Source organism: Zalophus californianus, chromosome 6 (genome assembly GCF_009762305.2).
Source record: "Zalophus californianus isolate mZalCal1 chromosome 6, mZalCal1.pri.v2, whole genome shotgun sequence".
Classification (NCBI taxonomy): Eukaryota; Metazoa; Chordata; class Mammalia; order Carnivora; family Otariidae; genus Zalophus; species Zalophus californianus.
In genome coordinates this window covers 117,939,971-117,965,570 of record NC_045600.1, presented here as the reverse complement: position 1 = coordinate 117,965,570, position 25,600 = coordinate 117,939,971, and the positions used below count along the sequence as shown (strand labels likewise).

Genomic DNA, 25,600 nt, shown 5'->3' with positions numbered 1-25,600 from the left:
TAGGGCTTCTAGTACTATGTTGAATAGCAGTGGTGATAGTGGACATCCCTGCCATTTCCTGACCTTAGGGGGAAGCTCTCAGTTTTCCCCACTGAGAATGATATTTGCTGAGGGTTTTTCATAGATGGCTTGTATGATATTGAGGTATGTACCCTCTACCCATATACTCTGAAGAGTTTTGATCAAGAAAGGATGTTGTGCTTTGTCAAATGCTTTTTCCACATCTATTGAGGGGATCCTATGGTTCTTGTTCTTTCTTTTATTAATGCGTTGTATCACATTGATTTGTGGATGTTGAACCAACCTTGCAGCCCAGGGCTAAATCCCACTTGGTCATGGCGACTAATCCTTTTAGTGTACTGTTGGATCCTATTGGCTAGTATTTTGGTGAGAATTTTTGCATCCATGTTCATCAAGGGTATTGGTCTGTAATTCTCCTTTTTCTTGGGTCTTTGATTTTGGGATCAAGGTAATGGTGGCCTCATAAAACGAGTTTGTAAGTTTTCCTTCCATTTCTATTTTTTGGAACAGTTTCAGTAGAATAGGTAGTATTTCTTCCTGAAATGTTTGGTAGAATTCCCCTGGGAAGCCATCTCGCCCTGGGCTTTTGTTTCTTGGGAGATTTTTGATAACTGCTTCAATTTCCTTAGTGGTTATCGGTCTGTTCAGGTTTTCTATTTCTTCCTGGTTCAGTTTTGGTAGTTTATACATCTCTAGGAATGCATCCTTTTCTTCCAGGTTATCTAATTTGCTGGCATAGAGTGGCTCATAATATGTTCTTTTAATTGTTTGTATTTCTTTGGTGTTGGTTGTGATCTCTCCTCTTTCATTCATGATTTTATTTATTTGGGCCCTTTCTCTTTTCTCTTTGATATGTTTGGCCAGGGGTTTATCAAACTTTTTAATTTCTTCAAAGATCCAGGTCCTAGTTTTGTTGATCTGTTCTACTGTTCCTTTGGTTTCTATTTCATTGATTTCTGCTCTGATCTTTATTATTTCTCTTCTCCTGCTGGGTTTAGGCTTTATTTGGTGATCTTTCTCCAGCTCCTTTCGGTGTAGGGTTACGTTGTGTATTTGAGACCTTTCGTGTTTCTTGAGGAAGACTTTATTGCTATATACTTTCTTCTTAGGACAGTCTTTGCTGCATCCCAAAGGTTTTGAATAGTTGTGCTTTCGTTTTCATTTGTTTCCTTGAATTTTTTAAATTCTTTAATTTCCTGGTTGACCCCTTCTTTCTTTAGTAGGATGCTCTTTAGTCTCCATGTATTTGAGTTCTTTCCGACTTTCCTCTTGTGATTGAGTTCTAGTCTCAAAGGATTGTGGTCTGAAAATATGCAGGGAATGCTCCCAATCTTTTGGTACCAGTGGAGACCTGTTTTGTGACCAGGATGTGATCTATTCTGGAGAATGTTCCATGGGCACTACAGAAGATTGTGTATTCCGTTGCTTTGGGATGGAATGTTCTGAATATATCTGTCAAGTCCATTAGGTCCAGTGTGTCATTTAAAGTCTTTATTTCCTTGTTGATCTTTTGCTTAGATGATCTGTCCATTTCAGTGAGGTGGGTGTTAAAGTCCCCCACTATTACTGTATTATTGTCGATGTGTTTCTTTGCTTTTGTTATTAATTGGCTTATATAATTGGCTGCTCCCAAGTCAGGGTCATAGATATTTACAACTGTTAGATCTTCTTGTTGGATAGACTCTTTACGTAGGATATAGTGTCCTTCCTCATCTCTTATTACAGTCTTTGTTTTAAAATCTAATTTGTCTGATAGAAGGATTGCCACCCCAGCTTTCTTTTGGTGTCCATTAGCATGGTAAATGGTTTTCCACCCCCTCACTTCAATGTGGGTGTGTCTTTGGGTCTAAAATGAATCTCTTGCAGACAGCATATGGATGGGTCTTGTTTTTTTATCCAATCTGATAGCCTGTGTCTTTTGATTGGGGCATTTAGCCCATTTACATTCAGAGTAAGTATTGAAAGATATGAATTTAGTGCCATTGTACTGCCTGTAAGGTGAGTGTTACTGTATATTGTCTGTGTTCCTTTCAGGCTCTCTCTTTGCTTAGGGGACCCCTTTCAATATTTCTTGTAGGGCTGGTTTCGTGTTTGCAGATTCCTTTAGTTTTTGTTTGTCCTTGAAGCTTTTTATCTCTCCTTCTCTTTTCAGTGACTGCCTAGCTGGGTATAGTATTTTTGGCTCCATATTTTTCTGATTTAGTGCTCTGAATATATCATCCCCTCTCTTCTGGCCTGCCAGGTCTCTGTGGATTGATCTGTTACCAATCTACTGTTTCTACCATTGTAGGTTACAGATCTCTTTCCCGAGCTGCTTTCAATTTTTTCTCTTTGTCTCTGAAACTCGTAAATTTTACTATTAGATGTCAGGGTTTTGACCTGTTTTTATTGATTTTGAGAGGGGTTCTCTGTGCCTCCTGGATTTTGATGCCTGTTTCCTTCCCCAAATTAGGGAAGTTCTCTGCTATAATTTGCTCCAATATACCTTCTGCCCCTCTCTTTCTTGCTTCTTCTTTTGGGATCCCAATTATTCTAATGTTTCGTCTTATGGTATCGCTTGTCTCTCGAATTCTGCCCTCATGATCCAGTAGTTATTTATCTCTCTTTTTCTCAGCTTCTTTATTTTCCATCATTTGGTCTTCTATATCACTAATTCTCTCTTCTGCCTCATTTATCCTTGCAGTTAGAGCCTCCATTTTTGATTGCACCTTATTAATAGCCTCTTTTATTTCAACTGCATTATATTTTACTTCTTTTATTTCTCCAGAAAGATTTCTCTAATATCGTTCATGCTTTTTTCAAGCCCAGCTAGTATCTTTAAAATCGTCATGCTGAACCCTATTTCTGTCATCTTACTAATGTCCGTATTGATTAGGTCCTTGGCAGTTGGTACTGCCTCTTGTTCTTTTTTTTGAGGTGATTTTTTCCATCTTGTCATTTTGTCCAGAGGAGAAGAGATGAATGAGAGAACAAAATGCTAAGAGGGTAACAGTGACCCCAGAAAAATATACACTAAACAAATCAGAAGAGACCTGAAACCAGGGGAAAAGAATGGGAAAGAAAGAAAAATGAAAAAGTAAAGATAAAAAACAAACAAAAAAACAGTATATGGTCAAATATGATCAGACTGGTGCATAGATCAGTGCCACACTCTAGATTTTGTGCATATTTTTGTCTGTTAGAAGAAAGTGCCTCCCAAAATTTTAAAGAAAGAAAAGCTTATTTATGTACCAAAATAAGGGTAAATACGATGAAGGGATGGAATATGATTGTAAAAATGAAAATTATGAAAGATTTTATAAAGGGAATTGATAAGAAGTTGGTTGAAAAAAGAAAGAAGAAGACTTAAAGAAAATGGGGGGAGAGAATGTGATCAGGCAGGAAAGTAGAACAACGCCATACACTAGAAATTTAGGGTATATTTTGGTCTGTTAGAAGAAACTGTATCCCAAAATTTTAAAGAGAGAGCAAGAATACACACACACACACACACACACACACACACCAAAAATAAGGTTAACTACTATGAAGGGATAGAATTTGACTCTAAAAATGAAAAATAAAAAAGAGTTTTTAAAAAGGGATTGATAAGATGTTGATTGAAAAAGGGAAAATGAAAAATTCAAAAAAAGAAAATTAAAAAAATTAACTTTGAAAGACTAAAGGTTCATGGGAAAAAAGCTATGAATTCTATGTGCAGTATTCCCCTAGCGCTGGAGTTCTGCCGTTCTCATTGATCGGTAAACTTGGTCTTGGCTGGCTGTTCTTGCTGATCTTCTGGGGGAGGGGCCTGTTGCCGTGGTTCTCAAATGTCTTTGCCAAGGCTGAATTGCCCCACCCTTGCTCTGGCCAGGCTAAGTAATCTGCTTGTGTTTGCTCTCGGGAACTTTTTGTTCACTGCAAGCTTTCCGTACAGCTTTGGAGGACAAGAGTGAAAATGGTGTCCTCCCAATCTCCGCCCCGGAGGAGCCGAGAATTCAGGGCCCCATTCCTCAGTGAGCCCCCAGGGAAAAGCAGTCAATCACTCCCGTCTCCCTGGTCTCCAGCTGCACTCTGTGCTCACCTGGTCTGTGACTAAGCGTTTCTACCTCTGGCATGTGACCCCGTCTCCAAACCCAACAGATTCCTGTGGTGCACTCCCACGCTTCTCATCCTGGGGAAGGAAGTGGAGTCTCCCCGGATGTGTCGCTTGTTGCGTCCCTGCTGGAAGAGCAGTGGCCGGACTGTGCTGCGAATCACAGTTTATGGCAACCCCAAGCTGAGAGCCCACTCCTCGGCTCCGTCTCTGCAGCCAGCTTCGCCTCTCTGATACCTGGGAGCTCTGCCGCACTCAAGCATCCCCGGTCTTTCTGTGATCCTGAGGGTCCTGAGACCACACCGTCCCAGCGAGGATTCCACCCCCAACTTAGCCACTGGAGCGACATCCCTCAGCAGAGTAGACTTCTAAAATTTCCGATTTTGTGCTCTGCTGCTCTGTCCCTTGATAGTAGTGGTTGATGGAGGCCTCCTATCTGTCTATCTTCCGAATATTGCCTCGGATTCACTTCTCCACACGTCCTACCTTCCAGAAAGTGGTTGCTTTTCTGTTCAGAGAGTTGCTGATGTTTTTTTCTTTGATCTCCTGTTTAGATCATAGTGTTCAGAATGGTTTGATCCCTATCTAGGTTAATTCCTGGGACCAGACGAAATTTAGGTCTCCTACTCCTCCGCCATCTTGCTCCTCCCCAAACTCAATTCATCTTTAAGGACATACATACGGCCAAAGCAAAGTGATGTTAAAAGCTATTCTAAGCAAGTAGAAACCAAAAGGGAGCAGGTATAGCTGTACTTAGACAAAATAGAATTTATGTAAAGTATGGTAATAAAAGACAAAGGACAAAATAGACTTGAAGTGAAATATGCTAATAAAGTACAAAGATATAATGATAAGTCCATCAAGAAGATAGAACAATCATAAGTATATATGCACCCAGCATCAGAGCACCTAAATATGTTAAGCAGATACTAACAGATATGATGGGGAAAAAGACAGCAGTACAGTAATAGTAGAGATTTTCAATGTCGACCTTTCAGTAATGGATTGATCATTCAGGCAGAAAATCAAAAAGGAAACATGAGACTTGAAACATACTTTAGACCAAATGGACCTGAGACATACACAGAACATTCTATCCAACAATAGCAGAGTACACATTCTTCTTGAGTGCACATGGAACATTCCTCAGGATAGATAAAATTATAGGTCACTGAAGAAGTCCTAGCAAATTTAAGAAGGTTGAGATCATACCAAGTATCTGACCATAATTGTATTGAATTTTAAATCAGTAACTGGAAAGGAGCATGAAAATTTACAAATATGTGAAGGTGAAACAACACCTAAACAATCAAGGGTGAAAGAAGAAATCTAAAGGGAAATGTTCTTGAAACAAATGAAAATGGAAATTCAACATATTAAAACTTATGGGATGCTGCAAAAGCAATTCTGAAAGGGAAGTTTATAGCGGTAAATGCCCGTTTTAAGAAAAAATGACCTAAACCTAACTTTATACCTCAAGGAATGAAGAAAAAGAACAAACTAAACCCAGTATAGACAAAAGGTAGGAAATGAGAAAGATCAGAAATAGAGACCAGAGAAACAAAAGAAAAGATTAATGAAACTAGGAGCAGCTTTTTAAAAAGATAAGATGGATATGGCTTTAGTTAGATTAAGAAAAAGGAAAGAAGTCTCAAAACTAGGAATGGAAGAGGAGACATTACAACTCATGCCACAGAAATACAAAGGATCATAAAGTACTACTATGAACAATTATATGGCAATAAATTGAACAGTCTAGAAGAAATGAACAAATTCCTAGAAATATACAACCTACCAAAGACTGAATCATGAAGAAATAGAAAATCAGGACGCCTGGGTGGCTCAGTCATTAAGCGTCTGCCTTCGGCTCGGGTCATGATCCCAGGGTCCTGGTATCAAGCCCCACATCAGGCTCTTTACTCAGTGGAGAGCCTGATTCTTCCTCCCCCACTTTCCCTGTTTGTGTTCCCTCTCTCGCTGTCTCTCTTTCTGTCAAAAAATAAATAAAAAATCTTAAAAAAAAAAAGAATAGTCCAGTAGTAAGGAGATGGAATCAATAATAAAAAAATCTTTCAATAAAGAAAAGCTCAGGACCAGATGGCTTCATGGGTGAATTCTACCAAATGTTTAAAGAAGAATTAATGCCAATCCTTTTCAAACACTTCTAAAAAACTGAAGAGGAGAAAACACTCCAAAGCTTATTTTATGAACCAGCATTACCCTGATACCAAAGCCAGGTAAAGACACTACAAGAAAAGAAAACTAACTACCAATATCCTTGATGAATCTATCCTCAATTCATCAGTAAAAATTCTCAACAAAATATTAGCAATCCAAATTTAATAGTATATTAAAAGGATCATACATCATCATCAGGTTGGATTTTTCTGTGGGATGCAAGTATGGTTCAACATAGCAATACTAATACATGTCATATACCACATTAATACAATGAAAGATCAAAAATAAATTGTCATCTCAGTAGATGCAAAAAATCTTGATCAAAGTCAACATCCTCTCATGATAAAATGCTCTTAACAAACTGGGTATAGAGGTAACATACCTCAACATAATTAGGGCCATAGATGACAAGCTCACAGCTAACATAATCAGCAGTGAGTGTTTGAAAACTTTCCTCTAAGATCAGAAAAAGACAAGTGTGTCCACTGTCAACACTCCTATTAAACATAGTACTAGAAGTCTTAGTCAGTGGGCTTAAGCAAGAAAAAGAAAGAAAAGGCATCTGAATCAGAAAAGAAGAATTAAAATTGTCTTTGTACACAACATGATCTTATATATAGAAAATCCTAAAGACTCCACCAAAACACTGTTAGAACAGATAAAAAAAAAATTCAGTAAAGTTTCAGGTTATAGAAATCAGTTGTGTTTCTCTACATTAACAATGAAATACCTGAGAAACAAAACAATTCTGTTCACAGTAACATCAATAAAATGCTGAGGAATCAGTTTAATCAAGGAGGTGATCTGTACACTGAAAGCTACAGGAATTTTTTTTAAGATTATTATTTATTTGTGTGTGAGAGAGAGAGAGCACAAGCAGGGGGAGCAGCAGGCAGAGGGAGAAGCAGGCTCCCCGTCGAACAAGGAGCCCAAAGGGGGGCTCAATACCAGGACCCTGGGATCATGACCTGAGCTGAAGGCAGGTGCTTAACCGACTGAGCCACCCAGGCGTCCCAAGAATTTTTTTTAATTAAAATTGACCTGCAATGTTATATAAGTTTCAAGTATACAACATAAATGATTCAACATTTCTATAAATTACACAGTGCTCATCACAATAAATGTAGTTACCATCTGTCACCATACAGTTATTACATTCTTATTGACCGTATTTTCTATGCTCTACTTTTCAACCCATGGTTTATTTTATAACTGGAAGTTTATACCTCCTAATCCCCTTCACCTATTTCACCCATCTCCTCACACCCCTGCCCCTCTGGCAACCACCAGATTGTTCTCTGTATTTATGAGCCTTCAGGGTTTTGTGTGCTTTGTTGTTTGTTCATTTTGTGACTTAGATTCCACATATAAATGACATCATAACAGCATTTGTCTTTGACTTTTTCACTTGGCATAGTACTCTCTAGGTCCATCCATGTTGTCACAAATGGCAAGATTTTGTTCTTCTTATGGCTGGGTAATACTCTGTGTGTGTGTGTGTGTGTGTGTGTGTGTGTGTGTGTGTGTGTGTGCGTGCGCACATGTGTATGCACACACACCTACCATTCCTTCTTTATCCATTCATCTATCCATAAGGACTTAGTTTCCTGCTATATCTTGACTGTTAAAAATAATTCTGCAGAAAACATTGACGTTCACATATCATTTTGAATTAATGTTTTCATTTATTTGGGTGAATGCCCAGCAGTGGAATTATGGGATCATATGATAGTTCTATTTCTGATTTTTTGAGGAACCTCCATACTGTTTTACATAGTGGCTGCACCAATTTACAGTCCACCAACAGTGCCTGAGGGTTTCTCTTTCTCCTTACCAACATTTAGTATTTCTTGTCTTTTTAAAAAATTTAAAATCAATTAAATAACATATAGTGTATTATTAATTTCAGAGGTAGAGTTCAGTGATTCATCAGTTGCATATAACACCCAGTGCTCATTACAACAAGTGCCCTCCTTAATCCCCATCACCCAGTTACCCCATCCCTCTACCTGCCTCCCCTCCAGCAACTCTCAGTTTGTTTCCTATAGTTAAGAGTCTCTTACGGTACCTCTTTGATTTTCTCTTATTTTATTTTTCCTTTCCTTCCCCTATGTTCATCTGTTCTGTTTCTTACATTCCACATATGAGTGAAATCATCTGATATTTGTCTTTCTCTGACTTATTTCGCTTAGCATTCCTTCTAGTTCCATCCATGTTATTGCAAATGGTAAGATTTCAGTCTTTCTGATGCCTAATACAATTTCAGTGTATATGTATACATACACTACATCTTCTTTATCCAATCATCTATTGATGGACATCTGGGTTCTTCCCATATTTTGGCAATTGTGGACATTGTTGCTATAAACATTGGGGTGCATGTGCCCCGTCGAATCACTATGTCTGTATCCTTTGGATAAATATCTGGTAGTGCAATTGCTGGGTGGTAGGGTAGCTCTATTTTTAACTTTTTGAGGAACCTCCATACTGTTTTCCAGAATGGCTGCACCAGTTTGCATTCCCACCAACAGTGTAAGAGGGTAACCCTTTCTCTACATCCTCTACAACATTTGTTGTTTCCTGCCTTGTTAATTTTTGCCATTCTAACTGGTGTAAGGTGGTATCTCATTGTGGTTTTGATTTGAATTTCCCTGATGGCTAATGATATTGAACATTTTTTCATGTGTCTATCAGCCATTTGTATGTCTTCTTTGGAGAAGTGTCTGTTCGTGTCTTCTGCCCATTTTTGAGTGGATTATTTGATTTTTGGGTATTGAGTTTGAGAAGTTGTCCCATTTCTTAGGTTGCATTTTAGTTTTGTTGACTGAAGTTTCCTTTGCTGTGCAAAAGCTTTTTATCTTGATGGAGTCCCAATAGTTCATTTTTGCCCTTGCTTCCCTTGCCTTTGAAGACATACCTAGCAAAACCTAGCAAAAAATCTAGGATTTTGATGTGTGCTTGTCTCACATTTATTCTTCCATCCATTTTGAGTTTATTTTTGTGTATGTTGTTAGACAGTGGTCCAGTTTCATTCTCCTGTCTGTGGCTGTCTAATTTTCCCAGCACCATTTGTTGAAGAGACTGTCTTTTCTCCATTGGGTGTTCTTTCCTGCTTTGTCGAAGATTAGTTGACCGTAGAGTTGAGGGTCCATTTCTGGGTTTTCTATTCTGTTCCATTGATCTATGTGTCTGTTTTTGTGCCAGTACCACACTGTTTTTATGATTATAGCTTTGTAATACAGCTTGAAGTCTGGATTTGTGATCCCTCCAGCTTTGATTTTCTTTTTCACCATTCTTGCCTCTCTTCTTTCACCCATGGCAGCCACTTACCACTTTGGCATAGCCTGCCTATCATCCCAGGCTCACCTCTTACTCTGAGAGCGTCCCAGTCCTCTCATTTCCACCTGTGTGCAGCTATGTGTATCCCCTCAAATTAACACCCAGTTGTGTATTCTAATATCTTTTGTTGGTTGTTTTGGTGATGTTGATTATTTCTCCAAGTACATTGCCAAGGTTTCCTTGAGGACCAGGCTGTCTAGAGATAAAGACACAAAGTGGTATAAGGGAAAAGATGGAGCTTTGGCTTTGTGGTTTGTCATCACCATGATTTCACCTCTTCTTAGCTTTGTGGCTTTGAGTTCAGTGCTTATCCTTTCTGAGGCTGTCTCTTTATCTATAAAATGAGGATTAAGAAGGAAATCCCGTATATCTAGTGTGCCCTCCTGATGGATATTTGTGTTCCCTGAGTGCCTTTGGCATAGACAACAACAAAGTGACAGTTACTAGTCCCATGATTACTAAAAGCCTAGGTTTTCCAATTCAGATTGTATCCTGATGTTACATAGGGAAATAAGGAACATATTAAAAACCTTAAGATTATAGAAGTTTTAAAAGGAATACTTTTTTTTTTTGCATTATAAAAGTAACGTGACCACATTTTAAAAGTTTGGGGTATTGAGGCGCCTGGCTGGCTCAGTCAGTTAAGTGTCCCAACTCTTGGTTTTGGCTCAGGTCATGATCTCAGCGTTGTGAGATCGAGCCCCGAGTTGGGCTCTGTACTGGGTGTGGAGTCTGCTTAAGATTCTCTCTCTCTCTCTCTCTCTCCCCCCCTCCATCCCTCCTTCTCCCTCCCCCTCTGTCCCTCCTCCTCATCCCTCTCTCTCCAAAAAAAGTTTGGGGGAATTATAGAAGAGAAAAATAATCAATGACCCATACTCCTACCATAATGCAATTACTATTAGCATTTTGGTTTTTTCCCTTTTTGTGCATTTTCTCGATTTATTTTAACTTAAGCGTTTTCATCATGAATGACTTATAATTATTTTAAGTTTTCATATCTACTTTTCCACTTAACATAGTTTGTTTGCTTTTATTTATTTATTTTTAAAAAGATTTTATTTAAGAGAGAGAGAGTGAGAGCAGGGGGAGGAGCAGAGGGAGAGATTATCTCAACAAGACTCTGCACTGAATGGGGAGCCTAAGGTGGGGCTTGATCTCATGACCCTGAGATCATGACCTGAGTCAAAACCAAGAGTTGGATGCTCAACCGACTGAGCCACCCAGGCACCCCGATTGTTTGCTTTTAAAAATAAGGAAGCAGTATTTTTATTTAATCATAAAAGTTCATTTTTATGAATAATAAACTTATTTTTCTATTTTGGTATATTGCATATCTCTTGAAATAATATATAGCAGTATGAGTTAAGAGTCATTAACTATATACTGACTGCGTGGAATTGGTATGAAAATCCTTTGTGTTTAAGTAACAATTTCAATAAATTCCTAATCTTTTCTCCTCTTAAAAACTAAATTAAAAACAAATATGGCTATCAAGAAAATACAACTTTTCCAAAACAAGTACAATTAGTAGAAACAGGTCAAATATATGGTTTAAATTTTAATGATTTCTCTCTCTCTCTCTTTTTTTTTTTTAAACAAAGGTCCATTTTAGCTTCTTATCTTCTGAAGGAAAAGCTCAACATCTTGGGCAAGTTGGGGTGTCTGCTAAGCTGTGCAGGTTCTGTTGTGCTGATTATCCACTCCCCAAAATCTGAGAGTGTGACCACTCAGGCTGAGCTGGAAGAGAAGCTGACTAACCCAGGTAACTCCTTTCTAGCAAAGCTGCAAGAGAGCTTGCCAGTCAGTATGATCCTTCCAGGTATAGGGTGGAGTTGGCTTACCCATGGTCCGTTCTCCTAGACCCTGTGTTTGACTTTGCCTGTGAGTGGCCATCACTGTGCCTTGCTGGCTATAGCATCCCTCACTCCTCCTGCCCCAGGTGTGGGAAGAGGCCTGGTGGTCCTTGCTTTCCAGACCTTGCATCCCCCCTCCCTAGGGTTCGGGACCTCTTCTGCTTTCTCCTGGACCGTAGGGACCTATTGCATGGGTGCCTTCATCTGGCCCCCTCCACAACAGTCTCATCTGTTCCAGCCTCCCTTCCACACCCACCCAACCCCTGCTTACTGTGGCCTTCCCATTCCCCTGCCTCCCATGACCATCCCCCAACATGTCTCCTCCCACAGCCTCTCACCTCTCCCCACCTCCCAGTATTCGTACCCCACCTCCTTCCCGCATTCCTGCTGTTACTGCTTCTTGGTGTTAGTCCTGCTGGGGTCTGCTCTGAGCCATCCTTCCCTCGGGACCACTGTGTGTCCAAGCCTCTGCACTTCCCTCTAATGTGAAGCTGAGAGCTGAGATCCAGTTTGATTTATCTTTGGAGCTCCCATAGAAATCTCTCTAGATTTTTTTCTACGTAATTTTGACATACTATATATTTTTTGACAAATGCTATAAAAAAAACAGTCTACATAATTATACCAGCCTAAAGTATAGATTCTTCTAAATTACTCCCAGTAGACCATCTTAATGTTGCTTACCAACAATTGTAGACAGGTACCAGCACAAAACTGCATCCACACGAATATCCCAAATACAGACATCTCTGGGCCACAAAAAAATCTGACCATTCTTTTATAGCTCTCAATTGTCTGTGACTGACATTGCAGCAGAAATATCTGTAAAATTTGAAAAGGGATTCATAATGAAATTAGCCAAGACTATTTCTCTGTAATTTTTTATCCGTAAATACTTAGTATTGTTCTATTTACTTCATCCTGTAAAAGCCAAAATATTTCCAAAACTGTGAGAGAGTACAAACACATGAAAAAAAAAATCAGAAAACTGGATATGAATGTCCTGAAGGATTTACTTTATGTAATTTTCAGAACAATGTATCTTTTTTCTTTTTTTTTTTTTGAGTGGGGGCTGCAAAGGGAGAAGGAGAGAGAGAGAATCTCAGGCAGATTCCCCACTGAGCATGGAGCCCTACTTGGGGCTCGATCTCACAACCCTGAGATCATGACCTGAGCTGAAATTGAGAGATGCTTAACCAACTGAGCCACCCAAGTGCCCCAACACCTCTTATTTTTGGATAAATCTGGATGTTACCAGTATATTCAGGTCCTAACTTTTAAAAAAACCATGTCTAATTTGAATTCTACCATAACAATTTTGCATGATGATATAATGCTAGCAAAAAGACTTTTGTTTTTAACATGAAAAACTTTGTTTTAATCTGGAATATAAATTGATATTATTCTATCCACTTAATGTATTAAGTTAAAGAGGTTTCTAGTTTTTAAAAATGTTTTTCTAAATGTAAAAAACCGGAATGAATTTTTTGTCAAATCATTGCCTCAGAAGAAATTTTATGGTCATCTTCCTGAATCCTCCCCCAGAACAGGGCTCCATAGTTCCTTTTTCTTACCTTTGGGGAAGAGGGGACTCCCACAGCCTGCCTGGTGCATGGCCATGCCATTCCTAGCCCCATCAGGCCCAGCTCCTAGCACCTCCTTTACAATCTCAGATTGAATTGGAAATTACAACTTCCTTGTACATGTAATTTCAAAGCAGATTTTCAATATGATGCCCTAACTGTAATATGAAGGACAAATAGCAGGTTGGTACTTTATAATAAAATAGAATGCTCAGGTATGACTATAGAAGACATACTAAAGCCAGCAGACCCCACAGCATGTGGAGTTGCTGAGACCCTGGCAGCTGCAAACACATGGGGTGTCATGCTATTAACTGAAACACTCAGGGGATATTGCCATCAGCAGTGGGATCCTCTGAAATGGAGAATAACTCTTGATGAAGTTCTGAAAAATGCAGTGCTTCTTAAATATGTGCAAAAATTACTTTGTTTTATATATATACTGGGTACGAGGCTGTGGTAATTATAAACATATTTTTCCCTTAGAAACCCAAGGAGACATTCAGAAGTTGTGAGGAGAATGGGATGATTTTAATTGTGTGAAACTCTCTCCACATCCTAGGGCCCATGGCCTTTGCCTATTGTATGCAGCCCTTAATCCCCGCAACAGCCACGAATACCCCTACAGCTTTCTCACATGTTCCTTAAGAAACCTCCCACTCTGGCCACACACACAAGAGTGCTGTCTGCCTAGGTTTTGTTAAATTGACTCTAAAGCAAGAAAATCATCTGTTTTCCAGTGTTTGTGGGCTATTTGTGCATCGTGCTCCTTATGCTGCTGCTGCTCATCTTTTGGATTGCACCGGCCCATGGGCCCACCAACATCATGGTCTACATCAGTATCTGCTCCTTGCTAGGGAGTTTCACCGTGCCTTCCACCAAGGGCATCGGGCTGGCGGCCCAAGACATCTTCCACAATAACCCATCCAGTCAGCGGGCCCTCTGCCTGTGCCTGGTGCTCCTGGCTGTGCTCGGTTGCAGCATCATCGTCCAGTTCAGGTACATCAACAAAGCGCTTGAGTGCTTCGACTCCTCTGTGTTCGGGGCCATCTACTACGTCGTGTTCACCACCCTTGTCCTGCTAGCCTCGGCCATCCTCTTTCGGGAATGGAGCAATGTGGGCCTGGTGGACTTCTTGGGTATGGCCTGTGGTTTCACCACTGTCTCTGTTGGGATTGTCCTTATACAGGTGTTCAAAGAGTTCAATTTCAACCTTGGGGAGATGAACAAATCTAATATGAAAACAGATTAGGATGCAACAGGGGGTTGGGTGGCTCAAGAAATGGGAAATGGTTGTGGTTTCTGGCTCTAATTTGGTGTGTAGTAGAAGAGACCCTAATCAATAGTATTAAAGTTACTTGCATATTAATGGGTGGTCTGGTGGACAGTGGGGAGCATCACTCAGCACCAGGGTGGGGGCCCAGCCCTTTGCAGTCTGAAGTTGCTAAATGGTTGTCTGGGCATCATCTCTCTCTGATGAGAGGAATCTCATATCCATTGCCGTTAACCTGGAAGCTTTCATGAATACTCTTTCCTTTTAAAATATTTTAACATTATTTAATAGAAAATAAAGATGGGCTTTTTCTGATTAGTCTTTGCAGGGGAGCAGATATTCTTACTTAGAAGATTACTTTGGAAATGGGAGAAATTGTTGTCTTGAAGTCTGACTATACAGTTAAATGTGTCTGTGCTTGTGTTATTTTGCATTAAGCATGTATAACATTCAGGTACCTCATCCAAATAAGAAGTACATACATTTAATTGTTTTTAATCCTCTAATGAGCTGACTCTCCCACCCCCTACTCCAAGACATTTTAACTGAAAATAGAGAGAGAATAGGTGGACATGATGCAGAGTTCCATTTATAGGATGACTTTCAATAGCTCAAATCAATTTCAGTGCCTTTATCACTTGAACTCTTCACTTAATTTGATGATTACTTATGTGTATGTTCTCTTAGATTAGAATAACTATTTGATTATACTTTAATATTTCACTATTCAAAATATAAATGTGTAAAGCATTTAGAAATAACAGTATATTCATTTGTTGGAAGAAAGTCAAGGCAAAAGACACATAAGAGCAAATTGACCCTTTTAGCATGTAGTTATCATCCAATTAAAGACAATTGACTTAAGTAGTATAAGGTATTTTATTTGCATTCAGTCCATGTACCTGGGACCCAGGATCAAATATATCCATGTTCTCTTTCAGTGAGCATTGTGGCCATTCAGAAGAAATAAATTATTTAACTTGATAATAACGCTGTTAGATGAGAGAGTAAATGTTTAATAGCACATATATCAAGTTCCCTATAATACAGGAACAGGTTAAAGGACACAGTCAAGCTCAGGCTAGTTTCTGCAAATTGGAACACATATAGTAAGTTTTCAAAAGAATTTCTAACAAAAATGAAAACAATTAACATATCCATCTCCTTATTGTTTGAGATGGCAGAGCACCCTACAATTCCTCACCCAACCTCTCATTAAGCTTTTGAAATGCAAAATAGCCACTAATTATGCCAGTAATTGGGTCAAAGAGATCATTCGTCTGTTTATAGTAACTTTTGATGTTTATTAAATGGGAGCAAAGCACAAAGTGATGCATATTATTTCATTAAGATATCATGTACTTCATGTGCAGTGTTTTATCTAAATAGGGAACTGTGTCAAGTTGGAAGATGGGATTGGGTAAGGTAGATTTGGTGAACGAGAATATCAAATTTAATAATACTCAATTGAAGTTACTCACTAAGGGAAAAAAAATTTTTTTCAGGCAAAAAGAACATTTCTAAAGACCAAAAAAATTGTTCCCTAGAGTGTTGAAGAAGCTAAATAAAATGAGGATAGTTTAACACAGAGTGAAGAACACCTTTATGATTTAAAAGTACATCTGATGATTATGGGTTGTCAGGGATTAGTGAACTAAGAGCAGCAACAAAATTGTTTTAAAATTTTTTAAATCTTATATTCACTGATAGTTAATAAATATTCAAAAAGTCCCTCACTCTTTTTATCAGCTCTTGAAGGTTTTGTTTTTTTTTTAATCTGGTCTTTTTAGGACTGCAAGCCTTAATTTATTGAACTGAACTTTCAAAAATGTCATGTAGTTGTATCAATATACTTTTAGGCATAAAAATAGTTTCCTAGATGAGGAGTTTGAGATATTAAAAGAATACATGTGGTAACCCAAGTATACTGAGAAAATTCATGTGTCTTATGGAAATTATCTTGTTTATTTTGTTATAACTTACAGGTGAAGCTTAGTTTAAATTAATTTATTAGTGTTCCTCATTATATTTTAATTCACAATTATACCATGGATATTCAGAGGTGGTATTTTCTGGATGATTACCCCTATGATGTTTTTAGAGTAAAACAAAATCTGAAAGTAGTGATAGCTGGTCTCCTCTTCAGGGTGACTTGGTCTGGAACAGTTAGACTCTCCCAGGTTTAGCAGATTATTTTGGTAGGATGCACAGCTTTCCTTCCAGTAAATGAAGTTCTTATGATTTTATTTCAAGTGTGTGACTCTAGCCTCAAAATAATTGACATGACCAGCAGTCTAATAACCTAATTTTCATGTCTGACATAGAGCATATAACTTGATTTAATAGTATTATTATTATATTTTACAAATTCATGTTTTCATAATTTGTTTGGAACTGCAAAGGAAAAAGCCTCAAAGTGAGAGTTTTAGGGGAGGGCCTAGAATGGGAATGGGTCTCATTGGTCTCTCCAAAAGTAAATACGTGTGAAACATTTTCATTATTATACTATTCCTTGGGTTTTATCTCTGATGAATTAAGAAGAAAATACCTATTGTCTATTTGTTTTCAAACCTCCTCTAAAATCTTATGTTTCTGATCACAGTTTGCAAATTTACTCTGGATAGATACTTAAATAAGCCATTTGTCTCCTCTGCTACTTGGTCAGTGCTTCGTTTTCTCATCTGAATCTTTACATTTAAAAAGATTGCTTTCTTGTTTTGCTCACTGGGGCCTAGCACTGAGACCACCCTGGGCATTTTGCTGTTCTGGAGGACCATTCCATGTCTGTAGAGAAGGTTTTGGAGAGGAAGGACAGTCTGCTCCTTGCCACACCTGGAGCAAGAACTGCCCACAACTGGTTCTTCAGTCAAATGTCCCTATGGTATTTTCATATTAGAATGTTAGTGAAATATACTTTGCTGCTCTTGGTTCAGCAATAAGAAATATTCTTTCAATTACTACTTTTCAAGCCAATTTGTTATACTCAATTTTATTTCCAGAAGTTCATTCCAGCTGTAGTAGTTTGGTTTTTGTTCTTTTTCTTTGGGTTTCATGTCTGATAGAAGAGAACACTATTAACGTGTGCAGTCAGCCCTCATCTTCCTTCTTTCTTGACAGCTCCTCTCTTTGTAAATACTGTGCTCACTTCTAGAAGCTAGTTCCTAGACATTTGTAAAGCACTGAGATGCAGTGTCTCCCAGGTGTGGACAAGCACTTTGGTCCACCGGAGACCAAGGTGTTGATGAGCTGCCTAGTTCTTGTTGGGAGATGATACCTCTCTTTTCCAAACTGCTCAACTAATCTAGAAGAGCAGAGAAAGTGTTCCGATTGTCTACAGAGCCATGCCCATTGTCTTTTCTGATGCCTACTTGATCCTGATTTAGGCCTCTTGTACCGAGTAGGAAACCAGAAAGAGAAAAATGCTTTAGTTCAGATCTGTTCACAACTGTCTGATTGGTTCCAGTGGTCTGAAGGAGTTGTCCTCACTGTGTTTGACACCAAGGAAGTAGTTCACCCATCAAGCAGGATTAGATGGAATCTTAGTGTTCCGCCTTCTCAGGGACCAAAAATGTAACATTAACAACTTAGCATCGACCTTCTTCCCAAGGACATGTCCGTGTTAGTTTTTCATATGTTTTACTCATATTCATAGGTAGAGGTCTGTTAACTTGAGTTGGAAAGAGAAAAGATCAAGTTGCACACCAGTCACACCATAAAACAGTTTATCATATAAAATACCTCAATTTTCTGTATTCCTCACTTCCACCTCATAGTTGTACTGGTGATGAATTTTAAGGCTCTGTCCTTTAGCTTTTAGGTGATTTTTCACATCTGGCCAGATTCTTATACCTCCATCATATACTTGAAAAGATTAAGAATTATAGGAATGAGAACAAGAATTTGGCCCAGTATCACTACTTGTTTATTTTCATACACGTTTCTCACATGCTATTAAATGCAACAAGAGAATTATATTTTAAGAAAATGTAACTTTATGTTACATCAAAAAATGTTGTCTAGTAAAAAGTTGATAATAGAACAATGATCATGTAAATAAATCTATTTCAAATGTACCCAATGTGATAAAAAGCATAGTCTAGGGCCCAGAGCATGAGCCAGGGAGAAGGGTTTATTTGTTCTTTTCTCTATTTTTCCTTGAATTGTGCAACTATAGGTGAGTCACTTAACCTTTCAGTGCCTCAGTTTCTCTACCTCTAAAGGGGTGAGATGGTTCTCCAAATCACCTCTTTTAGAGTGCTCACACTTTTAGCATGTGCTGATAGCCTCAGACAAGAGTGTTCTGTGCAGGATTGCTCTGGAGTGATGCAGTATTAGCTCAGTTTGCACTGGGCATCCTGTCTGCTCAGGACTGTGCTACTGACATGCAGCTTCAAGCACTGAGTAAGCAAAGGAAGTGCTGGGTATAAAGTTTGCACGATTCCATGAAGCTTTAATTTTCCTTTTTTTGTTTTAAAAGGAAGGGTTTTATATATTCTATTATAAAATATGGAAATTAAACAGGGACTTTAAAAAGCTGCACTGAAAGATCACATTCTGATTGTGTGATGAGATTTTCTGACGTTCTGCAGAAGATTCGATGACCTGTGAACCAGACTGATTCTGTTGTGTTAGATTTGTAATGAATGATGCTGAACTTCTTGCTTCCAAGCAGCTCAACCCTGACCATGAACTACCTGACACCAGGTAAATGTCAGGAGCTCCCAAACCACTAGTGCCAAAAGGTCACATTGAAAAGTTCAGACTATTTCTTTTATTTGTCAGAATATAATAATTTGACCCCACCCCCATGTCAATGTTTTTGCACTTTGGAATAATTTAAGGGTACTGTTTTTCAGTAGCATTCCTGAGTGTTTTTCCCTTTTTAAATGATAAATGTTTCTTTCTTGTAAAGTGGAATATAATCGTGAAGGAGATGATGACTACGTAAAAAAATGTAACATGTTGATTGATTGCATAAGTTTTTTCCTGTAAATGTATCAGGGGAGCTTCCAATTAGCATACATACACACATTTGTAATGGCTAAAACTTGCTTATATTTTGCTTCATAGAAGTAGTCATAGCATGTTGTAATTGCCTTATGTAAATATAAAAGGCTATTTATTAAGTTTTCCAATAATATTTATTAATCTGTATGTGTTTTAAAATAAAATAACTTATTTCTAGCTGAACACTCGTTGCTTTTTTTTTACCCACTACGTGAAATGTTCATGTAATCTCAGGTTCCAGCTCATCCTAATGAATTCCTCGATTAAATGTTTCCCATTTTCTTTGTAGAAACAAATAGCCCAAGTCCCCATCATGATATAGAAAATGTCTACCTGTGTATATCTTAGGGAGCAAATCCATGATATGTGAAGGCATTTATCATCTAGTGATTACTTTTCTGATACAGTGAAATGATGGTATTAAAGAAAACCAGCTATATTTTAACAGGTTAATATGTTTTACATGTTTGGGGGGGTGTAGAACATAACATTTTATTATATTTTAAGCACATGGAAAATTACAAAATCATAACACATTTTAAAACTACAAGGGTCATTGGAAATCTTGTCATTAATCTTTATTAGTATCCTGGAAGTCACTTTATTAAATGAAAAAATACTGGATGCCTACGTGGCTCAGTCTGTTAAATGTCCAGCTCTTGATTTCAGCTCAGGTCATGATCTCATGTCAGCTCCATGCTGGGCATGGAGAGTGCTTAATTCTCTCTCTTCTCCTTTTGCCCTACCACCCCCCTCCCCCCCACTCTCTCAAAATAAAAAAAAGAAAAAGAAAAAATATTTTATTTGAGCAAAAATATGTATTTTTGAGGCTCTGTCCAAAAGGATTTAATTACTCACATTTTAAAAAACATTTTATTTTTAAGTACTCTCTATACCCAACATGGGGCTCCACCTTACAACCCCAAGAACAAGAGTTGCGTGCACCACCAGCTGAGCCAGCCAGGCACCCCTAATTACTTACATTTTGATCAAAGTATAACTATACAGAAATTGGGAACAAACATTTTTAAAAACCACCAAATGTTTCTATGGATACCCCTTTCCACACAGGTTTTTGGGGTTGTGAAGTTGTGTAAGTGCCAAATTCTACAAAAACTTGCCCTGGTTGGTTACTAGCAAAGAACTGTTAGTTTTCTAGCCAAGCACAGTAGTAGCTAGTAGCTCTGCACCTAGTTCTGAGGGTTATATAAAATCAGGCATGCTCCCTGCCCTCCAAAGAGCTTATGCTCTAGTTCCTCTGTTGCTAAGTCATGTCCCTGTCTGATGACCCCGAGGCATGACATTTTTGGCATCTTTGTTGTAATGGTAATCACATTGGTACACCATATTTCCAACCTCACATGGTAGTTTCATAAAGGTTTTTTGTGTTGGAGAGCTGAGGCACAGTCAAGAAACAAAAAGATTCTTCTATCTGTATTAGCAGTTCAGAAGAGAAGGAAAGGACTAATTCCTGCTGAGGAAATTTGAAAGTTGGTATTGGAATTGCACCATGGCAAGCAGGATAGGAGGGATGCCAATGAAGTAACACAACAAATCCATATAAAATAACAGATAAAGGAACAGAAGATGGAGGAAAATTCAAACTATGGTTGCCTGTCTATAAAATGGATTCCTTTTATTTTTAATGATGATGTTTGGGGGATGTCAGTGTCCTCCTTACTCTAATTTGGTGTGCTTATTCACTGTGTTGGTTTTCTATTGCTGCTCTAACAAATTACCACCAACTTTTTGGCTTAAAACAACACAAATTTATTATCTTACAGTTCCAGAGGTCAGAAATCCAACACAAATTTAACTGGGCTAAAATCAAGGTGTGGGCAGGATTATATTCCTCCTGGAGGCTCTAGGTGAGAATCTGTTCTCTTTTTCAGTAGAGGCCTTGCACATTCTTTGGTTCATTCTCCTTTCTCCATCTTCAAAGCCAGCAATGTTGCATCTCTCTGACCCTTCTTCCGTTGTCCTATCTCATTCTCTGACTCTGACACTTCTGTCTTCTTCTTACAAAGACCCTTGTGATTATTTTGGACCCACTTAGACATCAAGGACTATCTCCCCATCTCGAGACCCTTAATTTAATGACACCTGCAGAGTTCCTTTTGCCTGTAAGGTAACATAGTCACATGTTCTGAAGGTTAGGACTGTGGACATCTTTGGGGGTGGGGCATTATTCTGCCTACCATATCCACTCACCATCTTATCAAATGAGGCAATTATTAAAAGCCATCTCCTGGCTTTTAATGAACATCCTGGTGTTCTACCTAAATTTGCTTCAAGTTATTACTGTCTTTTTCAGAGAAATCTCCTCTCTCCTTCTGACAAATGTTTTGGAAAATGCCCTACTACATTTGTAAGTCATCTATGGTCTTGAGTAAACTTAATAATATTAATTGGAAAATATTTATATAATACTAACCTTTTAAAATGCTAGAGATACCAGAGGGGAAGTGGGGGGGGGGCGGGAATGGGGTAAATAGGTGATAGGGATTAAGGAGGGCCCATGGTGTGATCAGCACACAGTGATGTATAGAAGTATTGTACTTCTATACAATATTGTACTATATTGTACACCTGACACTAATATTACACTGTATGTTAACTAACTGGAATTTGAATAAAAACTTTAAAAAAATAAATAAATGTGAGAGAATGCCACTATTCACTTTGGAAGGACAAAAAGCATATTTAGTGATACGGACTTGAGCTAAAGAAAAAATAATCATCTGTTTTGCTGTTCTCATGCTTCTGGCTGGCCTCTGTGGTAACAAAACCAAAACATAGACGAGCAACTAAATACATGAGAAACTATTTGATTTACTAATACATGATTTTTAAAAATACTGTTTATTAAAGAAGTCTTGCTTATACTTCTATAACAAAGATTTTTCACAGCTTTATTGACATATAATCAACATACTCTAAACTGCACATATATAAAATACACATTTGGTAGGTTTTGATGTATGTCGTATGATGTTATAGGATGAAAGCATCACCATGAGTAAAACAGTGAACATATCCATCACCTCAAAGTTTCTTTTTGCCCCATTGTAATCCCTCTGCCCTTATTGTCCCCTCTACTCCCAGCCAACCGTTAACTTTCTGCTGCTATATATTACCTTCCATTTCCTAGAATTTTATATAAACATAATTATTTATTATATACTTTTGGTCTGGCTTCTTTCACTTACCAAAATTATTTTGAGAATTAGCCATGTTATAGCATGTATCAATAGTTCATTCCCTTTTATTTTTCAGTGGTATTCTATTATATGGATATACCACAGTTGCTTTTATCCACAGTTGCTTTGTTATTGGACATTTGAGTTGTTTCCATTTTTTTGGACATTACAAATAAAGCTGCTATTGAATGTTCATTTACAAGTCTTTTAAGGGATATATGCTTTCCATTTCTCTTGGGTAAATATCTAGGAGTAGAAAAGCTGGGTCATATGGTTGATATATGTTTAACTTTTTAAGGAACTGCCAAACTGTTTTCCAAGGAAGTTGCACTGTTTTATGATCCCACCAGCAGTATATGAAAAGGATAATGGATTTTTAAAAATTTAAAAATATCTATGATCTATGATTAAAAATATCTATGATCAATCTTTAACACTCACATTATATAAGTTGTGCAACATCATGTGCTGGAGAAGTGGTCTGGACATTTAAGGAGCCTGCATAATGTTAGCAGGTATATTATATACACCTATAAAAACAATGCACTGTGTAATGTGGCTTTTAAGTGTCAGGTGGAAGTCCAGATAAATGTGAGAGGAGTCTGTGAGCTACAACAAAGAGAGAAAGCTGATTAGATGAGGCAGGGCTTTGCTGGGATGATTAGAATACTGGCAGAAAAGACCTGCAAGTAAATTCCTTAGGTTAACATAATTTCTAAGCATTTTTTTTTAAGCTTCTATCTATTTGAGAGAGAGAGGCAGGCAGAGGGAGAGGGAGAAGCAGGCTCCCTGCTGAGCAGAGAGCCTGACATGGGGCTCGATCCCAGAACCCTGAGATCATGACCTGAGCCACAGGCAGATGTTAGCTCACTGAGCCATCCAGGCACCCCATTTCTAAGCATTCTTTTTTTTTTTAAGATTTTATTTATTTTTTTGACAGAGATACAGCGAGAGAGGGAACACGAGCAGGGGGAGTAGGAGAGGGAGAAGCAGGCTTTCTGTGGAGCAGGGAGCCCAGTGCAGGGCTCGATCCGAGGACCCTGGGATCATGACCTGAATCAAAAGCAAACGCTTAATGACCGAGGCACCCAGGCACCCCAGCATTCTTGTTCATACAAACTAACCACCACTTTCATTATAATCATCTGCCTCCTACAGGTATCTGATGGCATTTGTTAGTTATTGCTACATACCATCTCTGTCAAAACTGGTGACTTAGAACAACAATCATTTAGTCTTTTTCATATGTTTGTGGATCAACAGTGCACATTTGTGGACCTCAACCAATCAAATCGGTCTGTTGTTGGCTCAATCTCTGGTGTCTGGACATAGTATGGTTCATCTGGGTAGCTTTCCAAGTGGTCTGTTCCATGTGGTCTCCTCCAGCAAACTAGTCCAGGTTTCTTAGCATAATTTAGTCTGGGAACCACCGCATTTTCTTGGCCAAAAACAGTCCCAAGGCCAAGGCAGAATTGGGATGGAGTGGAGCTGCAAAGTCACTCTGCAAAATATGTGGGCACATGGATGGGTAGAGAATTGGAGCCATTTTTCATCAATCTACCATATCATCAGAGACCAACATGCCAACCATCTTTCAATATTTAATGTAATTCCTTATTTGACTACGTAATCTAGAATTTGGCTGAGACCAAAGAATTAAGCTAAAAAAGTCCTCTGAGCCAGTTCTAAATACAAGGTTGGCTAGTTACCAAGCCCACAGAAGATTAAAAGCTTTTAAATTAGTAGCTGCAATAAATAAATAAATAAGTAGCTGCATAGTCACCTAAAATGAAACCAGAGGTTGGTAACTAATCCAATTAGTCTGAAAAAAGCAAATTATATTTGGTATTTTCTGGTTCAACAAGCATTCACCGAAAAAATATTCCCACCCAACATGATTTACATTTCCAATACTAGTGTTTTTGTATCTATTCAGAAACTGGAACAACATACCCAAAGGACCTTGGCACCTGTAACCAAGATACTAACAACAGGCCTCACTCCAGATCTGGCTTGTTCCTCGCCCCACACATCCTCCCCTCCCCCTCCCCCCACTTCCTAGAAATGAGCCCTCTTTGTCCATTTTATTATTTTTTTAAGACATTTATTTTTAGAGAGAGCAAGTCAGCTGCAGGAGTGGGAGAGGGAGAGAATTCTCAAGCAGACTCCCAGCTGAGTGCAAAGGATCCCAGGACCCTGAGATCATTACTTGAGCAGAAATCAAGAGTCTGAAGCCTGACTGAGCCGCCCAGGCACCCTGGTTTTCTCTAAAATGGACAGAAACAGGGGTGTCTGGGTGGCTCAGTTGGTTGAGCCTCCAACTCTTGATTTCCGCTCAGGTCATGATCTCAGGATCCTGAAGCTAAGCCCCAAGACGGGCTCCCGGTTTAGTGGGAATAGGCTTGAGATTTTCTCTCTCCCTACCCCTCTGCCCGCCGGGCATTCGCGGGCGCTGTCTCTAAAATAAACAAATCTTTAGAGAAAACCATTATGGTGGGTCCTAGGGAAGTTCTCCATTGGAGAAGCAAGGCGGGATGGCCTAACAGTAGGTTTCCCACGTATTTCATGAAAAATACATCTCTGTTCCAAGTGTCTCCAGACGCGCTTTCACCAAACCACTAACTCGCCCAAAGAACGCATCTTTCCGGCTTTCGGTTAAGAAAGGGCTCTACACTGAGCCCCGCCCCTCCGTGTTCCCGACCCATCCCCAGCTTCCAAGCCCAGCTCTAGCCCACCGCTTGCACTCTCGGGGCACTTATTCCCTAGGGGAGCTCTAGCGACACTGCTTAAAATGCAGCTTCACACGCTAACTGCACGTGGGAATTAGCATTTTAAGAAAGCGGCACACGGTACTTTAATTTTGATCACCTGGTCGGCTAACCTACTTTGTAAAATATCGCCTCCAGTTCTCCGTGTCCCGCCCTCCACCCTCCTGCTTTCCCTCTCCGCTCTCCAGCGCCAGCTAAAGAAACCGGAAGTCCACAGGAACGCGCGCCGGGGCGCGAGCCTTCGCTGCGCTGCGCTGCGCTGCACCGCGCGTGCGCGCGCCGTCTCTTGCGTCACTCGGC

The 25,600-nt window shown here is 39.0% G+C and overlaps 1 protein-coding gene across 1 annotated transcript in view; it reads left to right on the top strand.

Moving 5' to 3' along the window:
* The window catches only part of NIPA1 (NIPA magnesium transporter 1), a 91,118-nt gene extending 71,609 nt beyond the window's left edge, over positions 1-19,509 (top strand). The window contains exons 4-5 of the mRNA XM_027571732.2: positions 11,218-11,378; positions 13,793-19,509. Of these exons, the coding sequence (XP_027427533.1) occupies positions 11,218-11,378; positions 13,793-14,304 (673 nt within the window). The 3' untranslated portion in view covers positions 14,305-19,509. The remainder of the gene's footprint in view (positions 1-11,217; positions 11,379-13,792) is intronic.
* Positions 19,510-25,600: the final 6,091 nt, after the last annotated feature.